Source organism: Equus caballus, chromosome 4, assembly GCF_041296265.1.
Source record: "Equus caballus isolate H_3958 breed thoroughbred chromosome 4, TB-T2T, whole genome shotgun sequence".
Classification (NCBI taxonomy): domain Eukaryota; kingdom Metazoa; phylum Chordata; class Mammalia; order Perissodactyla; family Equidae; genus Equus; species Equus caballus.
In genome coordinates, this window is record NC_091687.1 from 36,151,766 (window position 1) to 36,166,889 (window position 15,124).

Below are 15,124 nucleotides of genomic sequence, written 5' to 3' on the forward strand. Positions count from 1 at the left end.
CTCACCATATTTGTTGGCAGCCTTACACCTAAGAGGGTAGATAGTTGTCTCCTATTTTCCTCTTTGTATTTTTATTATTCGTTTAAACTTCCCTGTGAACCGTAACGTAGGTTAAATCCTCTGTAAATCTTCCTGTTTACCAGTGTGGTTTAATGGGCAGCATATGGAGCTTACAGTGAGAGGGGCTGAGTTCCCTCCGTGAGCAGTTCATCCATGTGAGCCTGGGCAAACCGCTTTAACGTGACTCTTTTTCTGACGATAAATTTATAGCTAAGGACAGTTTTTTCCACGTTCACTTCATGGACTTTTTTGCAAGTATCAAATGATATGTTTGTAAGAGTATTTGGTAGACTCTGAACTTTTCAGAATTAATGGTGGGATTATGAGTATATTAAAATCTTTTTGCAGCCTTTATAAACTCACAGATACTGAGAAGAGCAAGACAAATTTCATTTACTAAAATGTTTTCCTTTTAGTTAGTAGAGTGGTGTTCACTGTCTATATGTAATTTAAATAGATATAACAATTTAATGATCCCTGATTACTGAACATGAACTAGTTTTTGCATAATATTGTTTTAAAGAACAACTAAGTTCAATGATCTTACATTCTTTTGTAGAAAATTACCTTAGGCCCATATTATGATATTTTTTCAAAATATTTATTTTAAATATTTTTAAATAAAATTTTAGCATTTTAGAAACTAACATTCACCAAAACAGATGGCTTTACAGGAATTAGCAAAGATAGATTCATATTCACATTTTGTCAGAGATAATACTTTCTTTTTCAAATGCAGCCATCTTGGTAGCCCGTCTGACCTATTAGTATTGCATTGTTAGAAGTTAGCATAAATTACTAATGATCACACACCTTCCTGGTGCTTAATTTAGTTAATAACCCTTGCAATTACAGAAAAACAGAATGTATGTTTGTGTTTGTTCTATGTATAGAAAAATAGTCTACATAGTTTTGAAAATAGACCAGTATAAATGATCATGAATTTGCCATCTTTCAGATTGCATTTCTGTTGCTTCACTATTAGGGAAAAATGCTAGGCACTCTAGGCCCGTTGAAAGAGTCACTTTGGAGATTCTTTTTGAGGGAAGTAGAAATGCTTAGAATGATTTTTTGTTATGGTGGCAGTTTTTGGTTTTTGTTTTTTCTAAATATCTACAACACTTGGGTGATCTGAGTACATTTTTATTTTGATAAATAAATTTAGTTCTTTCTACTTTAGTTTGGGCTCTAAGTGATTTCTCTAAATGAAACTTCAATCAGTTTTTATTTATTTATTCACTCATTTCATTTTTTAGGAGATTTTATGAGGATGGAGCAATTGTCTTGGGTGAGGAAGCAAATATGCTTGCTGGCATGCTGCTTGGACTCAATGCTATTGATTTCAGGTACTTAATCTAACTAAATGTATTTAGTTCTCAAATTATTCTACCACATAATAGTTCTACTTAGGATTTTTTTCTTTCAGTTTTCTAAGTAAAGCACACAGTTGGATATTGCTATTTGATTCATATTGTTCCCTTTCAAATGGCATCAGTTTTCTAAATGGGTTTGCTCTCAGAAAAGAGACTGTCTGAAACTTAAGAAATTCACTAACAGGCTTGCTCTCTAGTTGGGTAAAAAGGAAAGCTTAGACTGCATTTGCCCAAGCAGAAAAATCATGTACTCTGGTAGCACTGAAGGAAGGTTTTGAATCGTATCTCTTAGTATTTTTCAGCTACTGCTTTAAAATGCAAAGAAATAGGGGCCAGCGCAGTGGCCGAGTGGTTAAGTTCATACGCTCCGCTTCGGCGGCCCAGGGTTTCGCCCGTTCGGATCCTGGGCGCAGACATGGCACTGCCCATCACGCCATGCTGAGGCGGCGTCCCCCATGCCACAACTAGAAGAACCCACAACTAAAAATATACAACTATGTACGGGGGGGTTTGGGGAGAAAAAGGAAAAATAAAATCTTAAAAGAAAAAAACCACCCCTGGTGTTAAAATGCAAAGAAATACACTAAAAGTAGATTCAGAACCAGAAAGATTTTCATTATCTCATGTGCTGAGATAAAGAACATCCTGACAGGATATCTTGGGTATCCTATGTTTCTTGTATTATGTATCTAAAATATAAAAAAATTAATATTTGCTTTTATTATTAATAAGATGAATTGATTCTGGACTAAGATTATAAGTACTAAAAATGCACAATGTACGTTCTTTTTAAATTTAGGGAAGCATCTTTTTGCATTTCCTAAATTGATCCAAGATTTTACATTATACTAAAAGTGGAAAGTTTGTCTGTAACAATAATTCAAATATAAGAGTGAAGGAAATACTATATTTTTATTGAAATATTACTTAAAATGCAAGAATATTAACAAAATAAGTATAAAACTTAAATGAAATCTACTTTTAGGTCTTGAATTAAAAAGTATTGTGCTCATTTTCACTGAGGTTGCCTTTTTCTAGTAAATCACTTCCTTTTCAAAATATTTGTTATTTTATAGGTAAAACTTTCCTCTACTTAAGATTTAATGGGGGGCCACCCCCGTGGCCAAGTGGTTAAGTTCAGCCTGCTCTGCTTCAGCAGCCTAGGGTTTCGCCAGTCCCCATCCTGGGCGCAGACATGGCACCGCTTATCAGGCCACACTGAGGCAGGGTCCCACATGCCACAACTAGAATCTACAACTAAAATATACAACTATGTACTGGGGGGATTTGGGGAGAAAAAAGCAGAGGGCAAAAAAAAAAAGCTTGGCAACAGTTGTTAGCTCAGGTGCCAATCTTTAAAAAACAAAAGATTTAATAAAGTAGTATTAGATTAATTAGCTTAATTGTTTAGGATGAACATGATAGATGCAATATGAAGGTTCTTTGTGATTCCTCTAAGGGTGTTAACTTTTTCCATTGCATGCTGCTGGCTCTGTCTAAATCCTTTAGCATTTTTTTTTTTTTTGTAAAACAAAACCTGGGATAAGAATATGAACTGTTGGTTTATTGTAACCCATTGGTACTGTATAATCAACTGAAAGCAAGTCTTAAAGATACATTAGTAATGTTTCTGTGAACAAAGAAAAGGTCATATAAAGTGTTGCCACTTTGATTCTGTCCTTGTTCAAGTCTGGAAAAATACATACGTACCCTGGATATTGATATATTAACACAAGTATTTCAGCAGACAAACTTCCAAAAAAACCAGAAGGTGGGAGTTCACAGATGAATGGTTTTCTTTGAAAGATCAACCTACATTTTATAAATATTCCTATGGTTATCTTCCTAGAAGATGTACTTTTTTTCTTTTATCAATAGTAATCATAAACACCGTTTTTTTTTTTTTTTGATTATCCAGTTGAGTATACCCTTGTAGAAGAGAAAGATTAGTGGGTTGGGGGACCGGGAGATCTAGAGTTTCTTTATAGGCTGTATGAGACTCACAGTATGACTTTGGGCAAGTCACTTAACCTTTTCCTTGTTGCCTTGGCTTCTTAAAAAGGATTGACTTAGAGATTAGAAGATTTTTTGCATTCTTTTTTAAGTTTAAGATCCAAGCCCTTTCACCTCTTTAGGTAGTCTAGAAAACCCTCATTTTCTAATTAGATCTTTTTAGGTGATGTTCAGTGTCACGTGAGAATTTATGTGTGAATGTGAACAAGTCTTCATTTGAAAGTTCTCTAGTGATCTCCAATAAAGACCAAGATAGTATGAAATAAATAAACAGTGTTTGAACAGATTTCTCAGTGAGTGTTGCATTTGCAGCAAATATTTATGTAACAGTGTATTAACTTGCACAATGCTTTGTCATTGGCATTGAAGCCAGGATATCTGTATTGAGGTATTTATTTGTAACAAGTAACATTTAAATTACAAACAAAAAAATTCAGCTGCAGTTTGGTGAATCAAATGTCTCTAACAAGAGATTGTTTATTAACACTTGTTTGATTTAACATTTTATCTATTAAAATGGAATATTTATTGTCTGTTTTCTTAGCTTCTGCCTAAAAGGAGAAGGATTAGATGGCAACTTTCCTGCTGTAATAGACTATACACCATATTTGAAGTTTACCCAAAGGTATTTGACATTTTGAAAATGTTATCGAAATCTTAATTTATAATCGGATGTCTTCTTCTACAGTGTATTTATCTGATTGAAGTCACTTTTTATAAAACGTTTATTTCAGTATCAGAAGTCATTCAAAAATACAAACTCAAGTTGCATTTTAGTATTTATGTAAGTACACACTTTTTACATAATTGTAATCCCAGCTTAAGTATAGTTTTTTAAAAACAGCATGTGTTTTTATTGCTGTAATCATTATAATAACTTTAATTGCTCTATAATAGTCCATTGAGATTCCCAAACTATAATTCATCATTTAGAATGTTTTCCATTTTAATCTCCATTATAAAGAAAATAATAACATTTTTGTGCAAATCAATTTTCTTTTTGTTTCTATTGTGAATTTACAGAGTTCTTCAGGTAAATACAATGAAAAATTTTATGTCTCTTAAAGTGTGTCTTTATAAAAGAGTTGTACCAGCTTATCCTGCTACCAGTATTCTGTGAGAGTTAGGGATTGCCCACAATTTTATCAGCATTGGACGTTAATCAGATGAAATCTGTAGATTTTCTGAAGCTCTGCTCGCATTATTGATTTCCTGAATAGAATGAGGATCTTTGTATCCTTTTAAAATGTTATGATCAGGCCAAAGCTGTAAGAGAAAGAAAAAAAGAGAGTGAGTAATATGTATATGTATATATGTAATATATGTATATATACACATATTCAAGGTGTATTTATTGAGTGCCTAATGTAGGAAAGAAAGTTTCTTAGCTGCCAGGGATACATAGATGTCAAGAGTATAGGGACTTCATGAACTTCTGAAAAAAAATACAGTCCCTGCCCCTGAGATAATCATCATCTAGTGAGAGAAGTCACTATTACTTCAGAACTAGGAGTCTGAAGATATTTTGGTTGCTGAGAGAGAAGGAGAAATAGAGCATTATGGTACCAAGATTTCTAATTGAGTAAGTGGATCCCTTGGGAAAAGGGATTATTCTAGTACATTAGATCTAGAAAAGAAATACAGCAAGAAGATATTTGAACAGCTATAACATTATACCATTTGGGATGTATTGGATTATAGGATATTTTGTGAAGATAACAGATAGTTCAAAATAATACTAATAAAAATAGTATTAATAATATTTATTGAATGTTTATTATATATCAGGCATTGTTCTAAATGCTTTACTTCTGTTAACTCATTTAATACTCAAAAGCCAGTGAGGTAGGAACTGCTATCCTTATTTTACAAATGAGAAAAACTGAAACACAGAGAGATTAAATAACTTGTCCATAGTCATACAGCTGTTTTATGCAGAATGGGCCACAAGTCTAGAATTAAAGAGCAAGGTGACAGGTGGAGATAGGAGTTTGGTCATCAACATATAGGTGTAAAGGCTATTTTTAGTGATTTAAGAAATGACTTAAATTATAAAGATAAAGATAAACGTGAATACTAATTTTCTTCTCCTACTTACATAAGGGGCTGTAGTAATTATTACAGTACTTTTAAAAGATACAGTAATGAAACCCTCTCAACTAGTGACCTCAGAATAAATTAATGGTATATACTCTGTATCCCCAACTGCTTAACCACTTTTTCTCTGAATTTTTATGCAGTTCCTTCTTTCTTTGATGCACTAATCCAAACATGTATGTAAAGCTTCCTCTCCTTTATATGCTGAGGGATTATAAAGGGTACTAAAATGAGAAGGGAAATAACAGTTCAACCTAGTCATAAGCCAGTTAACATTACTGTCCATGGAGTTTTTCTTTTTAGGAAGATTTAAACTATCCTAATTGTCATAAAGAACGAATATTTTAAAAGTTGAATTGCTTCCACTGAAATATACCTGTATTAGACACATTTTTTTAAAACTCTAAGGTCCTAATTTTAAGAAACTGTAAGAGTCTGTCTCTGCCCAAATTACTGCTTTTAATTTATTTGGAAAGTAGTTCATGTTCACGGTTGAAAAATTAGAAAATATAGAAGAGTAGATAGAAGAAAGTTTGTCACTCATAATCTTACCTTCAAGGAGCAGCTGCTAGAAGTATTAACATTTTGATGGATAGCTTTCCAGCCTTTTCTATTGCATAGATACATTTTTTCTTTTGTTAAAACGGAATCAAAATGTACATGTAACTGTTTATTTCCCTTAAACTGTATAATGAACATTTTTGCATGTCATTCATTATCCTTCTACAGCATCATTTCCTAAAATGAATAGAATTTCATTATCTGTAGTATAATAGGTTTTCCCAGCTATTGTTGGACTTTTAGGTTACATTCGTTGTTCACTGTGTATACAAAGTTGTAGTTAATATCCTTATAACTACAGCTTTTTATATAGAACCATGATTATTTCTTTAGTTAAAATCCTGCAAGTAGAATTTCTGGGATAAACAGCATATATATTATTAAAGCTTTTGAACTATGCTGTCAAATTGACCTCCAGAGAGGCCATACCAGTTTCGTTTCAATCAGTATATGTGGGAGTGCTTGCTTCCTACCATCGCCAGCTAAGTATTAAAAGTGTGTCCAATTCTGTAAATGAAAAATGATATCCTGTTTTTGTTTTAATTTGTATATATTTGATTGCTGGTGAAGTTGAACTTTTAAAAATGTTTATTAACCATTAGCCTTTTTGGTTTTTTTAAAGATTTTATTTTTCCTTTTTCTCTTCCAAGCCCCCTGGTACATAGTTGTATATTTTTAGTTGTGGGTCCTTCTAGTTGTGCTATGTGGGACACCGCCTCAGCATGGCGTGATGAGCGGTGCCATGTCCACGCCCAGGATCTGAACCAGCAAAACCCGGGGCTGCTGCAGCAGTGCGCATGAACTTAACCACTGGGTCACGAGGCTGGCCCCAGCCATTAGTCTTTTTAAGTGGAGTTGTATCCTTCTGAAGCTAAGTATATGAAATACATAAATAGAAAACATCCTAAAATGTATTTCATATTTAAAATTAGTTTAAGTTTTAGGTTGTGCACCAGTGAGAAAACAGTTGTGCTTTTCTGAGTTACCATTTGGTGGAACTTTAAACATCTTTAAACAACTTTTCATGCATAGATTTTAGGCCTGAAAAGTCCGGTAGCTAATGATTGTTGATCTTTTATGATGCCTTCAGTTTTTCACTTCTAAGTATAATGCCACCATCAAGATTCTTGGAGCTAAGTCTTTGTACTTAAACATGACTATTTCCTAAAGAGGCAAATTTCTACAAACAAAATTGCTGACTTAAAGAGACTGTACGCCATCAAATATGCTGTTGAATTGCCCTTCCTAGTAGATGCAGGATTCCATATCCTCACCTTTCCCCCTCTTAGTAGGGGTAAATTAATCATTTTGCCACCAGAGGCCAGTCCTTTGACCACATCCCATCCTCTCTCTTCTGTTGAGGTCTTTCTCCAGCACTTGTCCCCTTACATTAATTTTCCCTTTTCTAGGTCTTCCCGCACGTCACGGCACACAGGCATGTTATTTTCCCCACCTTAAAAAACAAAACACATTTCTAACCCCACATTCACTTGTAGCTATGTCTCAGTAACCCCTCTTTTATTACAAAGCTGTGTCTCCTTCAGGCCGGCCCCGTGGCCGAGTGGTTAAGTTTGTGCGCTCTGCTGCGGCAGCCCAAGGTTTCACCAGTTCATATTCTGGGCGCTGACATGGCACTGCTCATCAAACCATGCTGAGGCGCCATCCCACATGCCACAAGTAGAAGGACCCGCAACTAAGAATATGCAACTATGTACCTGGGGGCTTTGAGGAGAAAAAGGAAAAAAATTAAATCTTAAAAAAAAAAAAAAAAACTGTGCCTCCAGTTTTTTTTGTCTCCATCCTCTCTTGAACTTTTCAAATTTGCCTTTAATACCCACCCCTGAACTGCTCTTGTCAAAGGCAGCAGTTATACCTTATCACCAAATCCAGTGGTTAGCTTCCTTATCTTACTTGACCTTTCAGCAGTGTTTAAGACTTGTGAGCACTCTCTTCAGCACTCTTCTGGTTTGCCTCCTTCTTACTTTCCTTTGCTGGTTTCTCTTCATCTCCACAACCTCTAACTGTTGTACTCTTTCAGAGATCAGCCCTGAATCATCTTCTCTATCTACACTCACTCTAAGTTTCATTTGGTTTTATGGCTTTAAACACTATTTGTTTCTGCTCTTTCCCAAATGTATACTTCTACCTGGAACACTACCCTAAACTCTAGCTGCCAACTTGACATCTCCACTTGGATGTATAATAAGCACTTCACGTGTAACATGTGCAACATTGAACTCCTAATTTCTCCCCTGAAAACTTTTCTTCCTTTAGTCTTTCCCATTCCAAGAATGGTAGGTCTATTGTTCCAGTTGCTTGTGCTCAAAACTTTGGAGTCATCGTTGAATTCTCGGTGCCATAATTCACATAGGGTCCATCAGCAAATCCTTTGACACCACCACTACTATCTCCTTAATTTAAACCTGGAAATTTGTAATTTTCTTCATGCCTCTACCTCTGACTCCTCTGGTTTATTCTCCATAAAGCAGCTAGAGTGATCCTTTTCAAATGTAAATCAGATTATTCCAGTCCTCTCCTCAGAACTTTCCAGTAACTTCTTTCCTCAAAAGACAAATTCCTTGATTGATTTGGCCTCCAGTACCTCTCAGGTGTTATCTCCTACTGCCTGCCCTCTCACTCACCGTGCTCCAGTAACACTGGCCATCTTGTTATTCCTTGAGCATACCAGGCGTTAGGCCACACCTTTGCCTTAGGGCCTTTGCCCTGTCTAGTCTCCCTGCCAGGAAGCAATCTCAGATATTTGCATGGCTAGTTCCCTTATCTTCTCTAAAACTCAGCTTAATACCACCTTACTGATGAAGCCTTCACTGAACTTCCTGCATAAAATAACTTCTCCACTCATGCTATGCCCCTTACCTTCTTTATTTTCTTTATAGTGACTATCGATGTCTAACATGGGCTATATTATTTGTCTGTCTCCTCCCACTAGAATGTAAACCCCAAGAAGTCAAGGACTGTTGTGTTGGTTCACACACATATCCTCAGTGCCTAGAACAATGCTTGGCACACAATAGATATGTAATAAATATGTGTTTTGAGAATTAAATGAATGAATATCCTCTAGGTTTTCTAATGCTTATTTATAGGATTAAAATTATTCTTCTGAAGGAGATGATGTTTTTAAGTTTCAACAGGGTTATCAGGCTGAAGATTTTATGGTCCATTTTTTCTTCTTTGTATATATTTATTAAAAATAATTATTGAAGGAAAAGGAATAAGGAAATTGATAAGAATTCTTAATCTCTATTTAATAAATAGTAAAGCATTATAAATATTTTTGTTAAAAGAAAATTATTTTTTGTTTTATATTGCTATTGTCTTTCATTGCCTCAATAAAAATTTTAAAAATATTTTGCTCTTTAAAATATTGGAATGTTCCTGAAATTCTTAAGCATCATTTTTTCTCTAAAAATATTTGCAGAATTTCTCTTTTAGAATAAGATATACTTTTAAGAGTATCAACTTTTCTTGTCCATAGCATAAAATAACTAAGTCTTAGGAAAACATACAGACCCTCAGGGACCTGGTGTCAATTTATGTTGTTAGCTATGTTATTTATCTACCACTCATTCAGCTTTTTTGGACATGCATAGTATTAGTCATTGAAATGTTGAGAGGCAATGTGATATCATTTAAAAAATTTGTAGTGTAATACCAATTCCCCTTATTAGAGTGACCTTGAGCAAACTACTTATCATGTCTTATTCTCATTTTCTTCCTTTATTGAATTAATCTATTAAAGAGTAGAGCAGTACCTCATGGGGTTATCATGAGGATTAATGAGATAATGTATATGAAATGTTTATACAATTCCTTGGAATCATTGTAAGTAAGTATTTATTTTCTTCCTTGTCTTTACAAAGAACTTCCTTATTATCCATCCTTCCTGTCTACTCTTGGAAGATTTTTAAATTACTGATTTGATTTTATTGATAGTCACATGATCATTCCAATTTTCTATTATTGATTGAGTTCTGGTAAATTATATTTTATTGAAATTTTCAAAAACATGTTGTTTAGAGAATTTCTTTTAATATCTTTTAAATCTCTTTTCATCTGTAGTTATGTTATCTTGTGCCTTTTGTATTCACAACTTTTATTTATTTATTTACTTATTTTTTGAGGAAGATTAGCCCTGAGCTAACATCTGTGCCCATCAATCCTCCTCTTTTTTGCTGAGGAAGACTGGCCCTGAGCTAACGTCTGTGCCCATCTTCCTCTACTTTATAGGTAGGATGCCTGCCACAGCATGGCTTGACAAGCGATACATAGGTCCACATCCAGGATCCAAACCGGCGAACCCCGGGCCACCAAAGCAGAACATGCGAACTTAACTGCTGTGCCACCAGGCTAGCCCCCATAACTTTTATTTTTCCTTTTATTTTTTAATCATTCTTGCTAAAGTATTGTCAATTTTATTAGTGTTTTTAAGTAAGTATTTCTTTTTCTTTGTCGATCCTCTGTTATACCATTGCCAGCTAGCTCATTAATTGCTGTTCTTATCTATATTATTTCGTTTTGTTCTACTTACTTTCGGTTTGTGATGATCTTTTCTTTCTTTTTATTTTTTACTTTATTTTTATTTATTTATTTACTTTTTATTGCGGTAACATTGGTTTATAACATTATATAATTTTCAGGTGTACGAGGTAATATATTTCAAATTCTGCATAGATTACATCATGTTTGCCACCTAAAGAGTAATTACAATCCATGTGATGATATTTTCTTTGTCTTTTTTTAAATTTCCACTTTATTGAGTGGAATTTTTAAATTTCCACTTTATTGAGTAGAATTGACAAAATTCTAAGATATTTAAAGTGTACATTGTGATGATTTCATATGCATTGTGAATGGATTCCCCCATCTAGTTAATTAATACATGCATCACCTCACATATTTATCTCTTTTTTTTGGTGAGAACATTTAAGTTCTATTCTCTTAGAAAATTTCAGTTGTACAATATAGTGTTATCATCTGTAATCACCATGTTTTACTTTAGATCCTCAGACCTTACTAATCTCACAGCTGAAAGTTTGTCCCTTTTTACCAACCTCTCTCTCTTTCCAGCCCCTGGGAACCACTTTTCTACTCTCTGTTTCCATGAGTTTGACTTTTTTTTTAGATTCCACATATAAGTGATAATTTGCAGAATTTGTCTTTCTCTGTGTGGTGTATCTCACAGATGTCCTTTTTTCTCATGGCTGAATAGTATTCCATATATATGTGTACACACATACCACATCTTCTTTATCCGTGCATTCGTTAATGGACACCTAGATTGTTTCCATATCTCGATTACTGTGAATAATGCTGCAGTAAACATGGGAGTGCAGATACCACTTTGATACCCTGTTTTCATTTTCTTTGGATAAATACCCAGAAGTGGGATTGCTAGATCACAAAGTAGTTCTATTTTTAATTTTGGGGGGAACCTTCCATACTGTTTCCATAATGGCAGTACCAACTGACATTCCTACAACTAGTGCCCAGGGATTCCCTTTTCTCTGCATCCACACCAACACTTGTTATCTCTTCTCTTTTTGATGATAGCAATTCTAACAGATAATGAGATGATATCTCATTGTGATTTTGGTTTCCATTTCTCTGATGATTAGTGATGTTGAGTGATGTCAAGCACTTTTTCTTGGATCTGTTGGCCATTTGTATGTCTTCTTCGGAAAAATGTCTATTCAGCTCCTCTGCCTATTTTTCAATCGGATTGTTTATTTATATATTTTTCTGCTGTTGAGTTGTATAAGTTGTTTATAGATTTTGGTTATTAACCCCTTATCAGATATATGGTTTGCAAATATTTTCTCCCATTCCATAGGTTGCCTTTTCATTTGTTGACGGTTTCCTTTTCTGTATAGAAGCTTTTAGTTTGATGTGGTCCCATTTGTTTGTGTTTGTTTTTCTCTTTTCTTCCCTTTGTTTTGGTGTTGAATCTCAAAAGTCATTGCCAAGATTGATGTCAAGGAGTTTACCCACTATGTTTTCTTCTAGCAGTTTTACAGTTTCAGGTTTTACATTCAAGTCTTTAATCCATTTTGAGTTGGTTTTTGTGTGTGGTATAAGATAGGGGTCCAGTTTCATTCTTTTGGGTTTGGCTGACCAGTTTTCTCGACACTGTTTATTGAAGAGACTGTGCTTTCTCCATTATATATTCTTGGCTCCTTTGTCATAAATTAATTGACTGTATATTTATGGATTTATTTCTGGGCTATCTATTCTGTTCCATTGATCTATATGCCTGTGTTTATGCCACTACCATACTGTTTTGATTACTGTAGATTTGTAATGTATTTTGAAATCAGGAAGTGTGATGCCTCTAGCTCTGTTCTTTCTCAAGATTGCTTTGGCTATTTGGGGTCTTATGTGGTTCCATACAAATTTTAGGGTTGTTTGTTCTATTTAAGTGAAAAATGCCATTGCAATTTTGATAGGGATTACATTGAATCTATAGATCTCTTTGGGTAGTATGGACATTTTAACAATGTTAATTCTTTCAGTCCATGAGCACAGAATATCTCTCTGTCTGTTTGTGGCTTCTTCAATTTCTTTCATCAGCGTCTTACAGTTTTCAGTGTATAGGTGTTTCACCTCCTTGGTTAAATTTATTCCTAGGTGTTTTATTCTTTTTGGTGCAATTGTAAATGGGATTGTTTTTGTAATTCCTGATAGTTCATTATTAGTGTATAGGTATGAAACTGATTTTTGTATATTGATTTTGTATTTTGCAACTGTACTGAATTCATTTATTGTTTCTAACAGTGTTTTGGTGGAGTCTTTAGGGTTTTCTGTATATAATCTCATGTCATCTGTAAGTAGTGACAGTTTTACTTTTTCCTTTCTGACTTGAATGCCTTTTATTTCTTTTTCTTGCCTGATTGCTCTGGCTAAGACTTCCAGTACTATTTTGAATAAGAATGATGAGAAGGGGCATCCTTGTCTTCTTACTGATCTCAGAGGAAAAAGTTTCAGCTTTTCACTGTTGAGCATGAAGTTAGCTGTGGGCTTGTCATATGTAGCCTTTATTATCTTGAGGTATGTTCCCTCTATACCCAGTTTGTTGAGAGTTTTTATGATATTTTCTTTCTCAATACTTAAATTTACTTTTTTTCTTATAAATGTATATGTCTATAAATATCCCTTGAAGTGCTATTTTAGCTGCATCCTATAAGTTGGTTATTTTTTATTTTAGTTGTTTTAAGTATAATTTCCATTATAATTTTTTTGACCAAAGGATTTGGTCAATTTTTAATTTTCAAACTTATTCAGAGCTTTTGTTATTGTTCTAATTAGTGAATGTGGCCTACATAATAATAGTTTGTGGAAATTTGTTGAGAAATGGCCTAGAATTGGTCAGTATTCCAATAATTGGGCTCTGTATTCGTTACATTATGCTTGTTAATGGTAGTGTTCTAATATTCTATATCCTTTCTCATTTTTCCCTGTTTCACATTTTTAATTGTTGAGATGATGTATTAAATTCTTTCACTATGATATTTGATTTGTCAGGTTTTCCCTATGGTACTTTTAATTTTTGCATTGTGTTTTTTGAAGCTAACTTATTAAACGCATACAAGTTTAGAATTCTTAAATTTTCCTGATGTAATGGATTTTTTATCAATATGTACTAACCATAAATATTTAGTAAATTTTTTATTCCTTGATGTCCATTGTGTCTGATCTTAATAGAGTCCCACCAGTTTTCTTCAGGTTAATATTTTTCTATTATAATTTTGTCTTTTTTTAAAAACCATATTTCCTCTGTTCTGATATGGCTTCCATTGTAAATGCATCTCAATTCAGAGAAAATGGTTTGACAGCAATAGTAAGATGTACTCAATTGTAAGCTGTTCCTTGATTTCAGATGTGTTAATATGTGAAAAAATGTAATGGCAGGAATTTATGAGAGTGCTTCCAGCCTTTTGTGTCCTTATGTTTTTAAGTATATCTTTTTAAAATAGTACTTAACTGGAATTTTAAAAATCTAGTCTAGAAAGGCTTTGTCTTTTAAGTGATGTGCTTAACTTATTTACTGATATGTTTGGCTTGATATCTACTATTGTTCTTTTTGCTTTCTATTTGTCCTACTTTTTGCATTTCTTTTTCTGCTATTTCTATCTTCTTTTTTATTTTTATTTTTTTGGATTGATTTTTCCTTTCCTTCCTGATTTTCTTCCTCTCCTAGTTTACAAGTTACATACTATACTTCTCTTCTCTTACTGGTACTCCATTAATTTTAATATGCATATTTAAAATTTAACAAAATCTAAAGTTAATATCTTTACCACCTATCCAAATAAATGAGGACCTTGTATTAACTCTAGTAATTTCATGCTTGACATATGCTATTACTGTCCAGAATTTTAGGTCTGTCATTGATTTAATTAAAATTCCATGAAATAGGCCTCATTGTTAGTGGTTCATACTCTCAACATTTGTTTAGGTTTTCCCATAAGTTTACCATTTTCTTTGCTCATTGTTCCTTATTGGATCATTCCTTTTTTTTCCTGAACTATGATCATTGGAAGTTCTTCTAGTCAGAATTTGTTGGTACATCTCTCAGGTTGTAGTTTTCTGAATACAGTTATATGCTTATATTGCCCTCTTTCTGTGAAGATAATTTTGTTGGATATGCTATCTTAGTATTAGCAGTTATTTTTCCTTAGCATTTTGAAATCTTTAATAAATATTATAATTTCTTCTTATCTCATCTTATATTTTACTTGTTCCCTCTTCAGTTACATCTGCTTTTTAGCTCATCCATTTAATTTTTAATTTCAAATATTATTTTTTTAGATGTTCTATTTGTCTTTTTCAAGGATGAAACTTTATCATCAGCCACTGCTTTCTTTTCTCCAATCCACCCAAAGCCACAGCTGTGACAAGGGAATTTCCTTTGGGGTATGTTTGTTTATTGGTTTGTTTCCTAGATCATTGACTGAGAACCAAGGAGAAGTTCTTTATGCAAAGGTCTCTAATTCAGATTT

At 33.6% G+C, this 15,124-nt stretch overlaps 2 protein-coding genes across 37 annotated transcripts in view; one reads left to right on the top strand and one right to left on the bottom strand.

The window, feature by feature from the left end:
* The window catches only part of RUNDC3B (RUN domain containing 3B), a 150,926-nt gene that overhangs the window by 73,717 nt on the left and 62,085 nt on the right, over positions 1 to 15,124 (top strand). For all 29 annotated transcript variants that reach the window (XR_011438132.1, XR_011438135.1, XR_011438130.1 and 26 more), the window contains 2 exons: positions 1,317 to 1,406; positions 3,991 to 4,071. Coding sequence is in view for 23 of the 29 variants with exons in the window: in XM_070265604.1 (XP_070121705.1) it covers positions 1,317 to 1,406; positions 3,991 to 4,071 (171 nt within the window). In the remaining 6 variants the exon portion in view is untranslated. The remainder of the gene's footprint in view (positions 1 to 1,316; positions 1,407 to 3,990; positions 4,072 to 15,124) is intronic.
* SLC25A40 (solute carrier family 25 member 40) overlaps positions 2,945 to 15,124 on the bottom strand; it is a 130,474-nt gene continuing 118,294 nt past the window's right edge. For 4 of the 8 annotated variants that reach the window (XR_011438138.1, XR_011438139.1, XR_011438140.1 and 1 more), the window contains one exon: positions 2,945 to 4,712. The gene's annotated coding sequence lies outside the window, so the exon portion shown is untranslated. The remainder of the gene's footprint in view (positions 4,713 to 15,124) is intronic. The other 4 variants (XR_011438146.1, XR_011438145.1, XR_011438143.1 and 1 more) reach the window with 2 other exon arrangements.